The sequence below is a fragment of the Temnothorax longispinosus genome, chromosome 3, assembly GCF_030848805.1.
Source record: "Temnothorax longispinosus isolate EJ_2023e chromosome 3, Tlon_JGU_v1, whole genome shotgun sequence".
Classification (NCBI taxonomy): domain Eukaryota; kingdom Metazoa; phylum Arthropoda; class Insecta; order Hymenoptera; family Formicidae; genus Temnothorax; species Temnothorax longispinosus.
Window position 1 is genome coordinate 12929977 of NC_092360.1, and position 12740 is coordinate 12942716.

The following is a 12740-nucleotide window of genomic DNA, read 5'->3' on the forward strand; positions in this document are numbered from 1 at the left end:
TTTATATATGAATAAACTTTTATATCAAACATTTGATTTATAATTTGCTATTAATTTCACGATCAACAGTTTACTTCAATAAATAAGTAACTGTATAACTATTACCCTCTACCTTTAACTAATTATTTCTCTCATGATCTCTGGAATGTTTGTCCAGAGAGCGCAGACAAATTTTTCAAACGACGATTTATTCAAAGTTACGGGTTTCTCGAATGTCTCAACCACGAAGATCAATCTATTCTTGAGTCTTATTTTTATGATAATTTTACCAGAAATAAAACAATCTTCCATAAGCAATCAACGAATCATTTTCCTTCGAAAGCAAAATGCGTGTTTCTTCAGATGCGAGTTCGATTTAATTCATGATTCTAGAGTTAATTCGAAATCTTTAGGAAACAAAAAAGCAACAGCCGCTCGCTGTTATCATCGCTGTTAACATCACAGAATACAGTCAGTGAAATCCCGCATATTTTAATCGCTTATGGCGATTTAGTAGCGTCAATTGCGAGAAGCGTTGCGAGATCAAAAAGCGGCGTTCTCCGCGCTTTATGCGCAGCATATGATAGACCGCATAATATATCAAATATATACTCGCTGTTGAAATATATTGCGCGAATGTAACAAACGCTCGACAATTATTAAAGTGCAACGTGGAGCAACATGCCACATACCTTGATCGTTGCACTTTCAGGGCAAACGGGTGTCGGACGGGGATGCGAGGACGAGGCGAGCAGGCGAGAACCAGGCGAGGACCAGGCGAGCCAAAGGAGGATGGACTGCGAGGACACCAGGAGATGGATTCGCGCGATACCGGCATACCACCTACAATTTTAGACGATATGAACGTCAGTACCTTACAGAGCACTCGCTTCTCCGTCTTATTAATGGCTTACATATTTCCTTCTCGGATAGCATCGGTCACACATACAGAGCACTCGCGATTACTTCTCGCTTCTCGCGCGCGAAATGCGCTTCCAAACGGGGTAATCGCGGCTTGAATCCCGACATTCGACGAGTATGTACGAAATGACACGAACGACGCGGCGCGTTCCGCAGTCGTAATACCGGAATACGAAATCTATCGAACGGCGCTATCGATCTCGAAGTCTCGAACGGTCGAGGCATCGAAACGCTCGACAGGCATCGTAGCGACTTGTAGCGACTAGCGACTGTTTTTGTTAGGTTATGAGACAACCGTATTAAAGATGTTCAAACAGATTCTCCGATCCGGGCCCGGACATAATTTAAATCAGGTTTTACCGGGTAGGCAGAAACAGTTGCTTTATTCCTTTTCGAGTATTAGGAAACATTAACTTAGAAAAGCGATAACTCCCTGTATATTGTTAACCTTCAATTTGATTGTAACGTTTACCGTCACTTAGCTGTAATAACGCGATGTCGCGTGTAATTGCATGTTGATATTCCCTAATAATATCTTTTTTTTTATACAGTTACGTCAAAAAAGGCTGCCGCGATATGTTCGAACGTGATTCAATGTCGGGACACTCGGACGTTTGGCACTGCCGCAACTACGAAAAAATGGGATTTGTACAGCGCTGTCTGTTTAGAACGTCATCCGGTTATAACGCAGTCGATGCAAGAAATAGAACTGAAGTTTCATGATATGTTAAGGAAAGTGGAGTATGAAAATAGTCTAAAGTGCGATTATGAATTGAAAAAGGAAAGAGAGGAGAAGCAGAAGAAGTCAACCGATGTGGACGACACAGATATTTTAGTGCAAACTGCGCAGGACTTTGAGGATAGTTATCAAGAGGAATTTAAAAATTTTAAATTTGCGCCAAGAGTTACGAGTATGCATTAATTCTTTCTCTATAAGTGCATAAGATAAAATCTAACAGTAGAATCGAAATAAATTATACAATATCAAAGTTTTTTTATGAAAGTGTTTCACAAAAGGAAGATTTATATATTATATGATTTAAATACATTTTTCTCATAAATGATTTGTTATTTTCAGAATTTGATGAACAAAATGTAACGTCGTCTTTAAAACGTAAATTGGACAAAAATTTGCTGTTATTGGTGCAACAGAAAGTAGGTGATTTACATTATTGGATACCTCCCCAAGATATTCGAAAGGAAGGAGAGACCATGAGACAAGTATGTATTTACAATTTCTCTCTACAACTAATTTTGCATATATCTTAATGGAGACAAAAAAAATGATTTGAAAATATTTATTATAAATTCTTTTACAGACTGCGGAGAGAATATTACAAGAAACATGTGGTGCAACAATAAAAGTGAAGTTTTATGGAAATGCACCTATTGGATTCTATAAATATAAATATCCTAAGAAGCTTTGCGAGCAAGGAAGTTATGGTGCTAAAATATTTTATTTCTTAGCCAAATATATGGATGGAGATATCACCAACAATGTAAAATACCAGTGGTTGGATCATGAAGAATTACAAAAAGTATTACCTACTGAAGTACAACACAGTATTTCACAATTTATGTTTACGTAAAGAATAATATAAAATATTGAACTCAATCTTTGATCTCTTGTTATTAATATTGCCTATTATTATTATGCCTATATATTTTATGCATATATTATTTTTAAGTAGTAGATTGATGATAGGTAGTAGATTGATGATAAGTAGTAAATTGATTCGTCTGGAAACAGACGAAAATTAATTAGATCCATTTTATGAATTCTTATTTATAATTAACATTATAAAAAAAATTATTAAAATAGTGTTTTATGTTAACGAAGTATATCTTACAACTAGAATCTCCCGGATCTCTTTCGTCCAGTATATTTGGAGTCATCTCTAACTTCTTTTCCTTGCCGGCGCCGCCTTTCTTTCTTCTCTAAAATCCAGTCTCTACTTTTCTTCAACGATTTACCCTTGGCTTTCTTTATGTATTCCCTATAACATAAAATGTACAAAAAATTATCACAATTTTTGGAAGGTAAAAATATAGTTAGAGAAATATTTAAAATAAATGCAAATTACAAAATAATAGATATAACGGACGAGAGGATCAAACCTTCTTGAATTAGCGATGGTTTGTCTATCTTCGTTCTCTACGCCTAGTGCCTTTGGAAGCGGAGCAGCTCCTCCGGTCATTAAAACTAAGAACATTTTCTTTGCTTTTGCGCTGTTTGGAAAATCGACAACCACCCCGCCGTAAAAGCCAGCTTTTGTGGCTTGTGCCGTGATCAATTCAACCTGTTCACTGTTCTCTGGATAGAATTGTAACACTGCTCTTGCGCTTCTTGACAGGCATGCATACAACGTTGAGAAGAAACGATATAAACGTTTTGTAGGATTGTGCGAAGTTTTGTTTGCATAGCACAGCCACTGAAGCGCAGAAATACTGACAGCCCCATCAAACGTACCAGCTTTGAATGGCAATCCTTGACCTATATCTCCCAAAATTAAGTCACCATCCAATTCTCTTTCAACAGCTACGTCTGAAAATAATGTGTTAATTTAATATAATTATATATATGCATATGTTACATATGCTGTAAAAAATATTCTTAAAATATCACTGTATCGCACCATAATTAAAATACTTACCAAGCATAGCTGAAGAGATGTCCATACCTATCCATACGTGTCCCTGATCTTCCAATACGCTGCCACTGAGCCCTGACCCACAACCGATATCCAAAAGCAAGCAGCTCTGATCTTCAGGTAGCACAAGAAGTTCTATAGCACGTTCACACATCTGTACTTGGATTTCTATCATACGAGAGCTGCAAAAACATGGATTTTATTATGAAGCTATAGTAAATATCTAGGTATTTCGTATAAAAATTTCATATAGACATACCTATGTGTATATTTATTAGCTTCTGTTTCATCATAATACTGTCATAGGAAAAAAAAAGGAATTAGCTTTTACCTTGGTTTATTAATATATTTTTTAACTTGTACCATATATAAAAACCATATAAAAAAACAATTATGCAAGTCAACGAAGTTTATAACTTACCACCTCAGGCGGTGCCATACGCTCTGGACGCTTAGACATTTTGATTAATAATATTTATTTGTCTTCCAATACAGTTTCTATTTCCTTTTATATCCTTTTCTAAGCTCTTTTGTCCATTAATGGATAAATGATTTGGCAAACCTCTGATACCAAAAATAACCTCATTAATGCCCGCATTAATAACCTCATAATCAGTATTATTGCACTATTATTGTACGATTTTCTATTGAACACGTTCTAGCAATTCGCCGACTTACAAAAGGCCCGATAAATTTATATGTTTTCCAGCATGCCACAAGCACCTTTAATAAACGGAATGAACGCACGTGTCTAGCTCACACTGCTCACAGACGGAGACGAAACCTAACCTAATCCTCAAACAGTTGGCCGTGTGTTCTTTTTATTTGTACTTTCTGAACGCGCAGTTCTCGTTGTTTCTCTTTCTAACATCCGAGTAGTATATAAAAATAAAAATATTTTATTTCAGAAAGTACTAATCAAATATAAATAAAACAGACTTAAAATATACTATGCAAAAGCATTAAAAGATACTTTCGAGAAATTAATTGATTTTATCTCTAATGTACAATTTACAATAAATACATGGCCTTCCTTTATATAAGACACACGTGATCGATTTTACATATGCTTCTGTGGATGATGCTGGACAATTAATTTAATCGGTGATTAATTTAATGAATCAGCGCAATTGCTTATAGCAAAACTTAACCATATAATTCGTTATTTCTAATTTAAAATTTTTATTCCCACGTATTAAACAAAACATTATAATGTATATATTTCTATTTAATTCGAAAATATTGAGGATATTACTTGACAAATTAACTGCTAATTAAATTAATTAGAGTTCACCACTAAGGACGACTTCCGATTTTAGGTAATGATTAATTCAACCGCATAATCCCTCACAACAAAATATCTAACTATAAGATTATATAAAATTTGTCGTTTCTAATTTTTCTTCTTACGTATTAAACAATAAGAAATTAATATAATTCTATTCATATTAATAAAAAATAGTATAAGTATGAACAAGTGATTTATCGATTAAGTTAATTGGAGCTTGATCACTCCAATTTTTTTTTTTTTTTTTTATTCTAAATACAAAAGATGTCGATTTATAAAATCAAAGTAGTCCATTAGAAAATTTCGAGAATCAATACGTTGTAAATCGTATGTACGCTTTGTACAATTGGAATAAATCAAAATCAAAATTTATACAGTGACTTATGCGACTAAAAAGGAAAATCTCCAAGAAAATAAAAAAACTTTGATAAATGTATTCAATACTTTATGTCTTTTCTAAATTCGTTGTAGATATAATCAATAAAGCATATAAAATTCTCGAAACATAAAGAAGTCCTTATTTTATTTTACAGTAAAATTGTATTACGAAGTCAAATTATATGACAAATACTTACGATTCAAATGTTTTCGGATATCCATTATATGTTTTAAATTTATGAACTTAATCTCTTCAGCTGGTATGTATAATTAAACTGAAAAATATTTTCATCAAAATGCATCTGTGATTGTGCGCTCTTCAGATATTTTTAAGAAGGCATACCCCTAATCTTCCGCTTTACGTCGATGAATGCTTACAGAATTTTTCTTTTCGTAATTTTGAGTATAATTTTATACATAATACACTTATTCGAATAACAGTAGTTCACTTAATGGTATTGATAATACAAGTAAAGGACATTCACGTTTATTGTATTCAGTTTATACGTTCAATCATAAATATTATTTATATGATGTATAAATACAATAGACACACAATGGTCCATTCCTTCAGGGTCCATTTATATAATATTTACAGTATTTTTAAGAACTAGTCTTCGGAAATTCGAGATGATTTTTGCATTAACATAAGTCGCATTCAAATGTACGAGAAAGAAGAGTTAATGCAATCACAAATCAGCAGCTATAAAATGCATAAAAGCGCTTACATGATTTGATCACTCAGATTTTCGAAAACCATTATTAACACTTTTCCAAATTTACGATTAATGACGACAATAGAGTATGATATCGCAATATTTTTAATAATTTTGTAAAGACACGATACAAAAGTTCTCACAAGGCAGATAACATTTCAATTTAATATTTAGCATTGATAAGTGCACGGAAACTTATGAATATGCGTAAAGAATATTTGCAAAGAATTTTATTGACAAATATAAAAAATCTAAGAACTGATCATCTCTTCCATTATCAATAAGAATGTAAAAGTATAAAAAAGAAAAGAGTAAATATACATATATTATTGTAGCCTACAAAAAGGCAGGAGTTTAGATAGGTAATCGATTTACAAAACTTCGATTTTTTTGAATCAGGAAATCTGGTCTTTATTTCCAAAAATATTGTCGCCCACATCTGGACTGTCCAAAACTGCCTGCAAATACAAATAAAAGAAAATTGTGAGAACTTTTTCGGCATATAAAACGCAAAACTTATTCCCAAAGCGGAGCACTTCAGAATTTGTGTCTCACTCGTAAACACAGTTTGTCCATTCAGGGTTTTCATTGTGAAATTGGATAAAATTTGATAAGAAAGACAAGACTAATAACAAAGACCACATTTTCTTAAAAGGTCAAACATTTTATTTAATAATAAAGGTGTATGCATCTGGGATTTAGGATATACAAAAATTCATATCATCTAAGTTTGAATATACCTCTCCTTCGGCAACGCTTGTGATTAAAGTATCCCCTCCAATACCCAACTAAACCTCTGCCTAGACAAACAAGTTGTAATCGCGGTGATAAAAGCATGAAATATGGACTATTAAACACAACAAATTTAATCATCCAATTAGAAACATTTTCAGAAAAAATAAGCGGGACGAGAAGTCTCAGAAGGAAAGACTTGAAAATTTCTATGATGGCTATTGGATTTGCGGCAGAATAAGAATATGGATGCATTCTGGGCAATAGAAAATTTGTTGCGACAATAGGAATAAAGTATAATCGCACTGCGCCGAGCTGCGCTTTTCGTATTTTTCTAATTCTATTCGCCACTCTGTGTGGCATGATATTTTAGTCGTGGTAATATATATAATATCGCTATATTATTGTTAAAAATTAAAATAAAATATAATCTTGATAGCAATCAGTACCAGTAATACCAATGATAGTATAGTATAATATTTATAGTAATATTAATAGCGGTAACGATAAGAATAAGTAGTAGCAGCAGCAGCGGCAATATCGGTAGCGGCAACAGTAGTGATAATTACACTAATAGTAATAATAGTCGTACTACTATCTCCTGTAGCGCAACAGATAACTATTTCCGTAACCTACTATTATAAATCGAAACAAATATGAAAACGTTGGAATATTTTGGTTTAGATCGCGTTTACATAAGCGATATAGTTCACCAACTCACTCAATATATATACTCACACACCATGAGAGATCGATCAGCTGAGAGCTTCTGTCACTTACTTTTTATTATTTTTTTTTATTATAATGGATTATAGCCAACAGTCGGACTTAGATCAGATCAGCGACATTCATTGGCATTTCGTCGATGTGAGTGTTATAGAATTGCTCGATATCTTTCAAGGTTCGTTTATCTTCCTCTGTCACAAAATTAATGGCCACACCTTTACGGCCGAAACGACCACCGCGACCAATTCTGTGAATCAGAAAAAGTAACAAAAATATAAGTATCTATACATATATATAAGAAAATTAAACACAAATTATATATGTATATTTGTGACATTACAAAATTCTAACATTTTAATAGATGTAAAATTTGAAGCATGTCTATCTTTTTGCAACATAAAGATTATATTGTTGATGTCTTTTATCGTTCTGTAAAATACATATATCTATGGCTTGAATTTAAAGATATAAAATATTTAAGTACAATATTCTAATTCTTAAAAAAAAATTATAGTTGTTTTAAATTAGAGTTATATAAAGTAAAATTTATATTTTATTCGTATTTTTATGTCTTATAAGTTTTTGCTATTAGAAATTTCTATTTCGTTCAAATAAGTTATAAATTACACCGCGTTTATTTCAAAATAACAATTAAAAAGTATAAAATAATAACTTACCGATGAATATAATTTTCTCGGTTGGAAGGTAAATCATAATTAATAACAAGCGAAACCTGTTGCACATCTATACCACGTGCTAGAAGATCAGTAGTGATCAAGACTCTAGATGATCCAGTTCGGAATTGACGCATAATAAGATCGCGTTCTTTCTGTTCCATATCTCCGTGCATAGCAGAAACAGTGAAGTCACGTTTATGCATACTCTCTGTTAGCCAATCTACTTTACGCCGCGTATTGCAGAAAATAACGGCCTGGGTGATGCTCAGTGTATCATACAAATCGCAAAGAGTTTCCAATTTCCAATCTTCACGTTCGACATAAACGAAGAATTGCTTGATACCCTCTAAGGTTAACTCCTCTTTCTTAACCAAAATACGAATGGGATTCCGCATAAAACATTTGGATACATCCAACACGTCAGCTGGCATTGTCGCAGATAATAATATAACCTAGAAAGAAAAAATAATGTATTGCATTAGAAATACGAAGACTAGAACTGTATGCAAGAAATCATATCTCGATACAAATGTGATGATCGATATTATATGTCGATGAAAGAAATAAACTGCATTTACTGAGATGTTATACTATACATGTGTGTGCAATATAATAGCATCATGCTGTAACAGGTATTGTAAATTGTTGTTGCTATTACAGAGATATTTAAAGTGACTAATTGATTTTTAGGATATTCTGATTATTATTAGGAGTGCTATGCCACAATAATTGTTTGCATTTAGGCCGCTATTATTTCCAGACAAAAAGATAACACATTTCATGATACAGAGCATATGTCAATCCAGTGTACATTTGTCAAAAATGACACTATTACGACGCACCTGTATTTTATAATATATTCGTTAACTCGACTATTATAAGGTACACTGCAACTTTTTCGTCTTGTTATGATTTGTGGACTTGTCCAAAAAAGATACTTTCTAATAATTAAAATAAAATTGATCTATTAGATAGTAATTGTAATTAAAAAAATCTACATTGCCCGAAAATATAAGTTTTATATTTACCTGCACTTCATTAGGTAATAATTTGAATACATCGTGAATTTGATCCTTAAATCCTCGAGAAAGCATTTCATCAGCTTCATCCAGCACGAACAGTTTGATGCTACTTGCTCGAAGTGCTCGTCGGCTGATCATATCGTAAACTCTACCGGGCGTACCGACAACCACGTGAACACCCTGATCCAGTTTTCGCATATCCTCGCGAACGTTGGTGCCACCAATGCACGCGTGACATTCCGCGTGCATGAAATCTCCTAGAGCGATAACGACTTTCTGGATCTAAGTAAAGATAATAATATTATTAGAATTCAACATTTTCTTGATATTAAACGTGGCTTTATATTAAAACACTTCTAACGAGCTATTTACCTGTTGAGCTAACTCACGGGTTGGTGCGAGGATCAAGGCCTGGCATTCTTTAAGATTAGTATCGATTTGTTGGAGGATCGATATTGAGAACGTAGCAGTTTTTCCAGTACCTGTAAATGATTGGATACATTGATTGGTATAATACATAATAAACTTCGCACAAGATATTTACGTAGTATTAATTACTGATCTGTATCAAAAATTCTTACCAGACTGGGCCTGAGCAATAACATCGAGCCCCCTTATACAGGGTAGGATGGCACGTTGTTGAATTGCAGATGGTTTTTCAAACCCGTAAGCATATATACCACGTAACAGTTCTTCTTTCAAGTTCATTTCATCAAAGTTTTCCACAACCTATTTAGATTAAATATATCAGTAAAATATATTATTTTAATCGTGAAAAGCTCAAATGATTAGAAATCAAACATGTACGATAGCGCACAGAGCCGCAACAAGGTGTTTGCATTAAATTATATATTATTTTATTTATATTTTATTTTATTATCGTCATAACACATACACTGATGTATTAGAGGCATTATATTTAACCAACTTTACCGATATTATATATTTATATATTACATAACATGTAACTATACTATCTTATACCAATGAAAATGGTGAAAGATAGTACCTTTTAATAATAATAACTTTGAATGTATCATATCATAATGTATCATAATATATAAGGACTATGATATGTAATAATTGTTAAAAATTTCTAGAAAGAACATAAAGAAATTTTATATGTATTAATTTTTTGCTTTTATAAACTGAATAAATTACTAAAAAAATATTCTAATTGGGAGAAAAATTTTATGGAGCATATGATACGTAATAAATCATTAAAAGACAATTCTCTAACTAATACATAAAAATTGTACTTATATATTATATATAAATATATATAGAAGAAAATCATAAGAACATTATTTTAAACAACTTACTAAAAATACAGCTACAAAAAAAGACTGATTGCCTCTGTTAATTTTACCCACATAACAAATTCATTAAAGTTCTCCATAATTGATCTAAATTATTCACAAGACGTTCACAGAGAAGGACTAGAATATTCTCGATCGAAATATAGATGGATTGAATAATTACATTACAAAGTTTAAATTAGGGCTTTATATAATATTCTATTTCGTATTACATTTACAGTGTCCTTTTATTTCAAAATAGAGAGGTAGAGGACCAGATACCTGAATATCAAAAATCTAAAAACTAATCTAAAATGAAGTAATTTTACCTTATATTGCATTTTACCTTATAGAATCGTTATATTACCCTTCAAAATATTTCTCTATTTGTGTGGATAAATTTATATGCATCTAGACAATTATTATAAATATCGAGCAATATTCGTCTTAGGTATAGAAATTATGGCTCGTACGATAACACTAATGTAGAATACCAAAGCATAAAAGAACAGTGCGCGTCTTCCAATAGTTGAAAGAAAATAAACCAGTTCAGAATGCAATATGCAAGTTACTCACAACGTCCCAATTGGACTCGATGATGCCATCGGGGTCCATGCCAGGAGGTCCATCGTACGTGGGCTGTTCGCTTTCACTAGGACCATTTTTTGAATCACCCGGCCATTGATCGTCATTTCTGAAATGCGCAGATAAGATATTAGAGCGAGAACACACAGATAAGATTAACATTAAATGTTAAATCATGAGCTGTATCGTATTTTTATAAGATAATTCGCACAATTTTTATACCGCAAATAAATCGTAAAATACACGTAATATCCACGTGATACGCGACCTTTAATTTCATTTTATTGCAACATAATTGTTTCTTCATTATTTTAGGCTTCTTTAGCGTAAAATATAAAAGGAACATAAAACCCTGTATTACATTTCCCTACGTCCGTAATAAATGATCGAATCTCGTGCAGTAACATTTATTAATTTTAATAAAAAATATCGACGCTCGGCGCCCACGCGGGATCGATAATATCGGTCATCGAGCGATCGAGCGATGACAAAACCACTTTAAAATCCACGTGACCTTGAGAGCCGAACTTTTAAATCGAACCCGTGGAGTACTGTCTTGTCTATCGAAATCGCTCGATGGCCATTTTTACGTTTCGCACGACGACGAGCCCAGGTCGGCGCGAGGAAGCCCCTCGAGCCCGCGTGAAGGCGGGCTCCCACGAGGCCGCGATAATCGTTCTTGATTCTTGACAGTGACTCACGCGCGGAAGCACGAGCGCCCGAGACGTGTTGCTTCGCCGAGGCCGAGGGGAACGTGCGAACGCGATGACTGTACATCCGGCAATGCTGCGCGAGGCGAGGAGCCTCGGCCTCGGGTCGCGCGGGTCAACGCGATTGATTTTTTTTTTCCTCCGTCCTTTCCTAGGTACCCGGCACCGGGAATCGCGCGAGGGACCGATATTTTTCATTACGTAATTCCGAGATCGGGGGGGAAAAAACCATGCTCGTCGTCGCCCGTCCCGAGAGAGCTCTCGCACGGGCACGGGAGAGGAAGAGGTGCGCTTCACCCACGCTAACGGCGCGTCGGGGCGCGTGCACGCGCCGTCGGAGGCCACGCCGTTGCTCCCTTTCGCTCCGATCCGCGCCGATCCCCCGCCGCGGGCACCGCGACGAGAAGCCAACGAGGAGGTTAAGCTCGCGGACGGCGTGGGCTCGCGGGCGCGCCGTTGTTGACCGCGGCGCGAGGGGCACAATGTGACAAAAACGAGTGCACGCCATGTTGTCAGTCTCGTGTCCCCGCCGTGCATCCGTCGGTCGCGGCACACTGTTCCCCCGCGGGCGTATTTTAACCCGCGTACGCGGCTATTTCGCGGACGCGCGCGAGCCACGACGGCGCCCGGGGCCACGGCGGCCGCGGCGCGGCGCCAGAACGCGAGCGCGGCACCCCGTTACGCTGGAAAAACGCTCAACTTACCTTCTCTCTGCAGTATGCGACATGTTCAACTCGCGAGAGTTCGGCGGAAAGGAAGAGCTCGTGTGGCGTCACGAGGAGTATTCTCGAGACTGCCACGCTATGGCGCTGCCCGCGCTGGCGCCCCCCCTACACCGGAAAGCGCGCCGGTCCGACAAGTTTTTCGCCGGACACGAAAGCGACGAGAGCCTCGTGCGACGATCGGTACCGGTACGCCGATTGGCCGGCGCGCACCGTTGCAAATTGTGACAAACAAATCGGAATTTTCCTCGCAGATGTAACGTTTCTTTATGTTATTCCGTTTGCCGACGGTCACCGCGCATGACGGAAGTGACGCAGCTGCTCCGACGCCTTAT

At 35.5% G+C, this 12740-nt stretch overlaps 3 protein-coding genes and 1 long non-coding RNA gene across 5 annotated transcripts in view; 1 reads left to right on the top strand and 3 right to left on the bottom strand.

Annotated features, from left to right (window-relative positions):
* The window catches only part of LOC139810431 (uncharacterized), a 163496-nt gene extending 162495 nt beyond the window's left edge, over nt 1-1001 (bottom strand). Inside the window, exons 1-2 of the long non-coding RNA XR_011731333.1 lie at nt 894-1001; nt 672-822 (exon numbers count right to left, since the gene is read on the bottom strand). This is a non-coding gene — a long non-coding RNA (uncharacterized lncRNA). The remainder of the gene's footprint in view (nt 1-671; nt 823-893) is intronic.
* A 115-nt stretch (nt 1002-1116) lies between these two features.
* Nucleotides 1117-2515, top strand: Mrpl46 (mitochondrial ribosomal protein L46). The gene is made up of 4 exons (XM_071773973.1): nt 1117-1263; nt 1452-1811; nt 1979-2121; nt 2220-2515. The coding sequence occupies exons 1-4, from the start codon at nt 1206-1208 to the stop codon at nt 2487-2489; spliced, it is 831 nt and encodes a 276-aa protein (XP_071630074.1). The 5' UTR covers nt 1117-1205; the 3' UTR covers nt 2490-2515.
* Nucleotides 2516-2602: 87 nt separating this feature from the next.
* LOC139810429 (18S rRNA (guanine-N(7))-methyltransferase) lies at nt 2603-5534 on the bottom strand. Its single transcript, XM_071773974.1, has 7 exons — nt 4230-5534; nt 3973-4115; nt 3811-3848; nt 3555-3733; nt 3019-3445; nt 2751-2897; nt 2603-2640 (listed from the first exon to the last, which is right to left on the bottom strand). Exons 2-6 carry the CDS (start codon nt 4009-4011, stop codon nt 2753-2755), a joined length of 828 nt encoding a protein of 275 aa, XP_071630075.1. The 5' UTR covers nt 4012-4115; nt 4230-5534; the 3' UTR covers nt 2603-2640; nt 2751-2752.
* A 784-nt stretch (nt 5535-6318) lies between these two features.
* Eif4a (eukaryotic translation initiation factor 4A) lies at nt 6319-12544 on the bottom strand. Of its 2 annotated transcripts, XM_071773972.1 has the most exons (8): nt 12388-12544; nt 10965-11082; nt 9672-9819; nt 9463-9572; nt 9097-9372; nt 8069-8520; nt 7446-7638; nt 6319-6391 (listed from the first exon to the last, which is right to left on the bottom strand). In XM_071773972.1, exons 1-7 carry the CDS (start codon nt 12408-12410, stop codon nt 7494-7496), a joined length of 1272 nt encoding a protein of 423 aa, XP_071630073.1. In that variant the 5' UTR covers nt 12411-12544; the 3' UTR covers nt 6319-6391; nt 7446-7493. The 2 variants fall into 2 exon arrangements, with proteins under 2 accessions (XP_071630073.1, XP_071630072.1); XM_071773971.1 differs by having other exon boundaries at nt 6319-7638.
* Nucleotides 12545-12740: the final 196 nt, after the last annotated feature.

What these genes read in the sequence shown, in the direction of transcription:
- Mrpl46 (XM_071773973.1), top strand. Translation starts at nt 1,206, where the DNA reads ATGTTCAAACAGATTCTCCGATCCGGGCCCGGACATAATTTAAATCAG. An exon ending in ATTTGCGCCAAGAGTTACGA is followed by an intron (nt 1,812 to 1,978) that starts GTATGCATTAAT and finishes TGTTATTTTCAG; the next exon opens with AATTTGATGAACAAAATGTA. An exon ending in AAGGAGAGACCATGAGACAA is followed by an intron (nt 2,122 to 2,219) that starts GTATGTATTTAC and finishes ATTCTTTTACAG; the next exon opens with ACTGCGGAGAGAATATTACA.
- LOC139810429 (XM_071773974.1), bottom strand. Translation starts at nt 4,011, where the DNA reads ATGTCTAAGCGTCCAGAGCGTATGGCACCGCCTGAGGTG. An exon ending in GTATGGCACCGCCTGAGGTG is followed by an intron (nt 3,849 to 3,972) that starts GTAAGTTATAAA and finishes TTCCTATGACAG; the next exon opens with TATTATGATGAAACAGAAGC. An exon ending in GCTAATAAATATACACATAG is followed by an intron (nt 3,734 to 3,810) that starts GTATGTCTATAT and finishes ATGTTTTTGCAG; the next exon opens with CTCTCGTATGATAGAAATCC.
- Eif4a (XM_071773972.1), bottom strand. Translation starts at nt 12,410, where the DNA reads ATGTCGCATACTGCAGAGAGAAG. An exon ending in TCGCATACTGCAGAGAGAAG is followed by an intron (nt 11,083 to 12,387) that starts GTAAGTTGAGCG and finishes TGCGCATTTCAG; the next exon opens with AAATGACGATCAATGGCCGG. An exon ending in TATTGCTCAGGCCCAGTCTG is followed by an intron (nt 9,573 to 9,671) that starts GTAAGAATTTTT and finishes AATCATTTACAG; the next exon opens with GTACTGGAAAAACTGCTACG.